Source organism: Lissotriton helveticus, chromosome 10, assembly GCF_964261635.1.
Source record: "Lissotriton helveticus chromosome 10, aLisHel1.1, whole genome shotgun sequence".
NCBI lineage: Eukaryota > Metazoa > Chordata > Amphibia > Caudata > Salamandridae > Lissotriton > Lissotriton helveticus.
Window position 1 is genome coordinate 125643420 of NC_136071.1, and position 7798 is coordinate 125651217.

At 46.3% G+C, this 7798-nt stretch overlaps 1 protein-coding gene across 2 annotated transcripts in view; it reads right to left on the minus strand.

The window, feature by feature from the left end:
• The window catches only part of PDGFA (platelet derived growth factor subunit A), a 96121-nt gene extending 88739 nt beyond the window's left edge, over positions 1-7382 (minus strand). Inside the window, exons 1-2 of one of the 2 annotated variants that reach the window (XM_078664905.1) lie at positions 6377-7382; positions 5000-5096 (exon numbers count right to left, since the gene is read on the minus strand). In XM_078664905.1, coding sequence (XP_078521031.1) covers positions 5000-5096; positions 6377-6439 — 160 coding nt within the window. In that variant the 5' untranslated portion in view covers positions 6440-7382. The remainder of the gene's footprint in view (positions 1-4999; positions 5097-6376) is intronic. The other variant, XM_078664904.1, reaches the window with a different exon arrangement.
• Between the last annotated feature and the right edge of the window lie 416 nt (positions 7383-7798).

A 7798-nucleotide genomic window follows, 5' to 3' on the forward strand; every position in this document is an offset into this window, starting at 1 on the left:
GTTCCTAGCTGAAATCCTACCACTGTGATCTGTGTCGAACCCTTAGTTTGCAACTGCAATGATGTTCCATACTTGAATGGAACGTGCATCCTGGCTTATAAATGTTCAATCACAAATCTTTCTCTCGATTCCCTCCACCTTAGCTACTAATTGTCTATAAATCTCTTAAAATAGAAAGCCGTCAAAACGTGGGCCAGCCTGGATCCATATACACATCTAGATGGTTTTCTAGACCTTTAGCCTTAATCCATTTTTGGGGAAAGTCATTATAATGATGCATTTAGATAAACAGATTGCATAAAAGTCCCCTCTTGACACCTAAGAGTCTGAGGTTTAAAACAACATTTTGTATTGAAACCGCTAACATACATATTCATTGAGGATCTCCTTGGTGGACAGGTCGACTACTTGAAACAGAACCTCCATCCACCAGCTGAGGCCCAAACATTTTGGGAATGGATGTCTACATGTGCAATGACCCCCATATGGAGTTCCTTTTCTCCATTGCTTCAGGGGGGAAATAACTTTGGGAAACTTTGCAAAGCCTTGAAAATCCACCTGTTCCAACAGGTTTAATGGTAGTCTGCCAAATTAACTACCACACAAGAACCAAGGAGTTCACCTAACCAAATGCTGCTGCTGATACTGTTCCTCTTTGGACAACATCGGCTTTCCTTCCAGTGCTTTGAAGACAACCTCCAGTCTGATAGAAACCTAAGAAATAATAACAATGAATCTGCATTTGCAGTCACTGGACTGGAAGCTCTGGTGTGAAGTGCTGCAGCGAGCCATTAAGCCACCATAATTGTGAAGGCTCTTAAGTTTACCACCTCAATGGTGTTGGGGTACTAGCACAACGCACGTATGGAACTTTAATGCATCACTGCGATAGCTGCATTACCAGCAGTGAGGGGGGTGGGAGAACTACCCAAAAAGCTAAATAAGCCTAGAAAGTTGAATATTTCTGCGTTTCATTAAATTCTAGCCTAACCCTGAAACTCACCATTCAAACAGATGCAAAGACATGTGCCATTTATCTGCACCTGCAAATGAAAAATGAAACATCTTACTATTGAAATATTTTCAAGAAATTGTTTAAGCTCAAGACTCATTCAGCAATGACTATACCAACGTCCTACTAGTGATTGTTTTTAGAAAGAAAGCTCTTCTCGCTTTTCGGCAGGTCAACAGACAACAGAATAGCTTAAAATGTATTCAACTGGGCCAACATCTTCGGAACCACTTGTCTCACACTGAAACTAGGCATCAAGTATACAAACGACTGCATCTTGGGCTCCCACTTCATTTGGCATGAAAATGAAACCTTTAGCACCAAAAGTGCATCAAGTCAGCTAATGCTCTTTTCAAGCACATGCTTAAAAAGTATAAGCCTAACAAGCCCAACTAAGACTCTTCAAGCAGAAGACACAACTAGTATGACCACCTCGTTCCAAGCCTTGAAGTAAACTGTCAAGCCCTGAACGTTTCTACCACAAATGATTTTTAGGTGTATTCATATGACGTGTTCAACTGTCACAAAACAAGACTACAACACTATGCATTTCGTTCTCACACAAATGCCCGGATAAGAAAACAGCGTCCGTATTGACCTGAAGAGTGGTTGTCGTCCTAGGCACAACTCATTTCTATCAATGCTACAAATTTAGTCCATTGTAAATTCTAGATATAAGAATCAAGACAAATATAAATGTATTAAGTTCTTTTAACTTTATACGTTTTCGTTGCTGCTCTGTGCATATGCAACTACAGCAAACAAGCTAGTCATGATAAACTAATCTGGGTTACAGGAGTTCTTTGCCATTCCACAATAACTCAGAATATGTTGAACAATGAAGAAAACTATACAAATGTGTATTTTGCATGTACTGAGAATATACTGAGCAGAGCCATGTAGTGCTGTCTAAAAGTAGGATGCACTTGGTTTGTGAGCAATCCTTGTGAACAACTGGGGAACACAACTATATACTGATCATGTTCTAACACCTTGTCAGATATCTTGCCCTTCCTAGCTCTAGACAATATAGAAAGCCCTACTTATGCTGCCTAATCACTTCTTTTCCAACTGAACCATATTCATCTATGATCTCAATGTCTCAAGTTCCCCTTCCTCATTTCTCTTTCATAAGGTCTTGGTTTAGAAGCCTCTTGCAGTTGAGCGCCTCACACACCAGTACATCTCTCAAACCTCTCTATAAACTCCATACATCTCTCTGGATTACATACTCATTTATCACTCTGGCATGCAAAGCCCTTGGGCATCATCAAATCCTCTTTAATTTTCTATTAACTCCACGCCCATGCTTTCCGCTCTGTGGCAGCCTCCGGCTTATATTAATTCCGCTTACTTTATTTCCACGGTCAACTCCACCCCTTTGGTTGTTGCACCAACCATTGATGCCTTGTAATACGCAGTCTCCAACACGTATCTAGTCTAACTTCCTATGAAAGCCTTTACTTTCAAAGCAATGTTTAACCCCCTCAGGCATTCGTATTGACAATTCCACTATGCACATTCACAGGAACTTCAACGAGCCAACTCTTTTCTGGCACCTGACCACCCATTACATCATGTCTTACGTGAGAACCCTTCCAAACCAGGGAAGGTCCACAGAGCTAGAGACTGGCAATCCTCCTCTACCCATGTCAACAATATCATTCCTTTTGGAAAGTATGCTGGGATCTCTCTCTATGGCGTATTGCAATGTGGCTGTTTTATACACCAAGAAACACAATCAGCCCTTAGTCACTTACATCATTAATTTATTTTTCAGGTTTTGTATAGCGCAAACTTGACCCAAAGGTATCAGAGCGTGTTATAGAGTGTGCACTGCAGCATTTACAAGAGCTACATACGTAGTATGAAATAGACAATAACCATAAAGATATAAAATAGACAGTGGTGTATATATATGAATTATATCGTTTGGAGGCAGTTATGGTAGGGTGTTTCAGAAGTAGGCGGTATAGAGGAATACTTTACAGAGTTTGCCCGGCAGCATTTACAAGAGCTACATATGCAATATCAAGTAAACAATAACAATATACAACAGTAATATCCAATAGACCGTGGGATAATGTGGACGATATAGGTCGAAGGGAGATATGGTAGGGAGTTTCGGAAGTAGGAGGAATAGAGGTCCTGTTAAAATCACCTAGTACATATGTAGAACATAGCATACGAAGGCTCCTATCACATGCACACACAAAGCACTTTGCAGATTACACAGAATATTTAGTGTTTATTGATAGTCTTATCTGAATATCTTTCACAAGATTATAGGGGAAAAAACAATAGTTAAGTCAAATTGATTTATAAAGAGCACTATTTTGGGGTTTACTTTTAACTTTTGTATTCATCTCTGCCTTACCTTTTTATGAGTTAGCATACTGAACTGGAGGTTGTCTCTTTTTAAAGCCTTCAATTCAAAACTACAATGTGTATTCGAATGTACAACCACATTTAATTAGAAAGATGTGATCGGTTTCTCTTACGTGACCTAAACATAACCCTCCCTTGGATAAAGCCAACTCTAGGAGTTAGCTTAAAAGACATTAAAAAAAACTCCTGTACAGCCAAGCATATTAAGACTGGCTGAAAGTATATTTTACTCAAAATGTTAACAACGAAAGGAAATATTTGTCAGATAATGTATGGGCAAACATCAAAACTCATCACGACATGATAACAATCTAATCTTTACCTAATACTACTACAAGAAAGGCTGTGAAGTTTTCCTTTTGCATAAAATGGCCTTGTTCCACGCCAAAACACAGTGCAGCTTAAATATGACTGGATGATATCAAATCTCACTGGCATTAAGGTATCCTATTAGTTATGATTAAGACTTCTGAAAGCTGCAGCATCTCATTTCCCTCTTGATACAAGACATAATCTGGCATTTATACAAATCTGACCCAATAAAGCGTCAATGACCACATGGTGCTAAAGTACACTAAATTAACATTCTTAGATCTAAAGAATGACTGGTGGGCCTGCGTATCCCAACTGTTTACCTGGGATGTTGAGGCTTAAAGGACTCTTGCCTCCTAACAAGAAACACCTTTTGTGACTGATTACTATTGGTAGACACATCTAGCACTGCCTCACCTAATTGACCCACCGACTTTACAAAGCTTCTACTATTAGTTAAACTTTATTTCATACTTTTGCTCGACTGTGTCTTTCTTCTTCCAGTCAGAAGGAAGTGTAATCCAGTCCCTATGGATTAGTGAAATGTACCGTTTGTATACAAGCAATAGACAGCAACATTTCTAAAAGGTGTGCACTTCACCGAAGACAAATAGACAGCTGCTCTTTTTAGGGTGGTGGACCCTTCAATAATCTTAAAACTACGTATGGGAGATGTTCAAAGCCTCAAGGAATCGTGGCCTTTTTCTCTCCTACAGAGCACTAAACTCTGCCACCATCTGAACACGAAGTGCATTGCACACCTACCTAGAAAGCGTCAATTGCCTCCTTTTACAGAGAGGTGGATTCTAAGGCACAGACTGACCAGGTTCAGCTAAAAATGCTGCAAAGGAAGAGAAGGATCCTGGTCTGCCTCGCGTGGTGCTAGTAAGTACCTCCATGTCATTGGTATCCATTTCAGAAATACTTAGGGTTGTTAAAGGGATTTGGCGACTGATGTTACACGAGAGACCCCCTTGGAGTTCAAGAAGACCTAGGCAGCTCCATGTGCACGATATGATATGGCATACCTAAGCAAGCCAATGGCCGGTAGGGCGTACAGTGTGTAAACTAGGTGTGTGCAAGACATGCAATGCAGACACAGGGGCTGCCTCGGCTCTGCTGCGGTTTCACAACGCTTAGAACTCAGACACCCAACCATTCATAAACAGGCGGCGCTGGAGGCTCCCTGCGCCGGGGGAGGCCCCTCCATGGTGCCACCCAGGGCCAGGGGCGGACAGGGTGGGGGGAGGGAGGGAGGGAGGGAGGAAGGAAAGAAGCCGAATTTACCTACGGAATCAATCTCCAGGAGGCGCTGCAGGTCACTGATGCTGTTGATTTCGCTGTGAGCCAGCCTCTCGATCAGCTCCTGTGGGATCTCGGCTTCCTTTATACAAACACAGATAGATAATAAAAGAAAGTGCTCAGTCACAGCCCAGACATGCCCTTCCTGCCCACGCGAGGCTAATCCCTTCGCTGAGGCACTGGCTGCAGATCTCCCAGCGTGGACAATATTATCAGTTTAGGGGCGCAAGCAAACCTGGCCGGCCTAATCTGTGCGGGCATCTAGGTGCGTAAATCAAAGCCTGCTGGGCCTCTCATGAGGGGCATTACTGGGCAGATCGTGAGGCTGAAAGCGCTGCACACGCACACACACACGGGTAACTGTAGCTCCCAGCCATGTCCACGCGCTAATCTCCAGGCTGGCTTCAATTTCCCTTCATGTGACCGCAGGAGAAGTTTGGCCTTCCAAGGCACTTCATAGCCCATTAAAAATGCACACATATATTACACAGCCATCGAATATAAAAGGGCTCAGGCCTCTTTAGTTAAAGGCACCCTGGGCGCCTAAACCTGCCCCTCCTCCCCCCACGGGCAGTCTGGGCCTGGGGGAGATTACAGAGCCCGTCTAGAACTAACGTGCCCATAAAATTCCTCAGATGTGGTTTCAGGAATGAAATCATCGCCTGCTTCTAAAGCCTCAGAAATGCGCGATTAATGCATCCCAGGTTACTGACTATACCAACCTGCAACGAGCGTCCGTCCCCCCTGTACCCCTTAACCCCCCCCCCCCCCCCCCCACACACACACACACACATACAAAGTACCGCTGGTGTTACTATGCCAGCGAGGCCCATTCAAATCTCATGAGAACGCTTTTTCTTTGGACACTGTTCTGTCTGCAGTAATCAAAGTGAAAACAGCATAACGCCCTTCTCCTTCTGGGCTTCACGTGTGCATTTCCTTGTCAAACACGGATGTAAAAAAAACACTCTTCCACAATTCACTGTATCCCAGAAGCGTCATTATACCAAATAAATTAATCTGATGAAGGAAACAGACGCTACATTGCACTATAATAGGCTTCCTGTGTAATATATATATATATATATATATAGCTCCCAGTTTAACAGAAAACCTGCAAATGCACTTTGCTATTTTCAACAATCAAGTTTCGGAAAAATTACAATACGTAACTTTTTAGGGGGCGTAAAAACAGAGCACGCAGCCAGACTGCAATTCCAGATCTGAAATCCCACGAGCAACAAACGCGGTAAACGCAATTGGAAAGTGCAGGCTTTGTGGGGGCAGCAGGCAGTTTCCATTGCAGCAAAGCTTCCAGGGCTGCTGCAGCATGACCGTGCGGGAATCCGGCCTGACACCTACCTGGGGGAAAGCAAAGGGCAGGTGGCACACGCAGATCAGCAAAATCCAAGCCCAGGTCCTCATCGCGTTGGGCTGCACTTTTTGCTGCAGGGGAAGGCAGGCTCTGGGCGGGGGAGCTGGCGGCAGGCTCCGGGGGCTGGGGAATGCAGTACCATCCCTCGGGGAGAGGCGCTGGGGTCGGGTTGCGGCGAGTGGCCCGCTCGGAGGAGTATGCTGGCCGGCTTCCCTCCTTGCAGGCTCGCCCGCTCCTGCTCCCCTGGCTGCTCTCGGCTTCAGGAGCGCACCCGTCGGGGCTTCAGCATATTTTGTTTAGATCAGACCAGGCTGAAACCCAAGGAGCCGAGCTAGAAGGCGGCCGGAACGCCCATCACCTGTCTAGGGGGCTGGGCGCCCCTCCAAAAGCATGCGGTAAAAACTCGAGGCAGAAGGGCTGCAGCGAGAAGTTTTCCCCACAAAAAATGCAGGTTGAATCCCCTTTCCTTGAATTGCTGGCGACGGCAAGAATGGCAAAAAGGCGCCGGTGGAGGCAGCTCCGCTCCTGGAGTGCCACTGGGCGTGAAATCCTTGGCCGGGCGCCGGGTCCCCCCCCACCTCTGGAGGCTGCAGGTAAACTCCTGGGCTGGGAGCAGGTCCTCGCTCGCGGAGCCCAATGGCCTGTTGTATGCAGAGTGAAATAATAATCCCGAGCAGAAGATTATAGCCTTGCCACCCTCCCCTCGCGCCTCCCTCCCTTCCGATCCTGGGCTGAGCAACAAACCACAAGCAGCGAAGTCCTGGAGTGGGCTGAGATTTCCTGCTGCAGTCAAGCAGTCCGCGACCCTGCCCAGCGCTGCTCAGGAGCCTGGCATGGCAAGGTAGGCACGGGTGGAGTGGGAGCCGCTGCCGGGCAGCGAGGCAGGCAGGGGGTCCAAGCTAGGCAGTGCGCGGCAGCACAAGGTATACCCGGGGTACAGCGGCGGGTCAGGACAGTCTGTGCCCCTGCACAGCGAGGCAGTCACGGGGTAAACATACTGGTTGCCACTGCAAGCCAGGGGGTTGAGAAGGAGCTCGAGGCACAGTGCGCTACCTAAAGAGGAAGATGGGACAGGCTGTGCCCCTGCACGAGGGGTTGGAGTCAGAGTGCCCCCTACAGAACACGGCGGGCACGGAGTGGAGGCAGATAGTCCGACAGTGCCCGTGCAAAGCTATGTAGGCACAGGAAGGAGGGGGGCAGGTCCGCACAGTGGTTGTGGCAGAACAAGCAAGGCACAGGGCAAAGAAGTGGGTACTGCGGGGTGGACCCCCAACAGATCCACGTAGCCACGGGGTAAATAAAGTTTAGAGAGAGGGCACCTGGCAGAAAATGGGAGGTACGGGGTAAAGGCAGGTGAGAGAGTTACCTGTAGCAGAACAAGGTAGGAATGGGGTAAAGTGAAGGTAGAC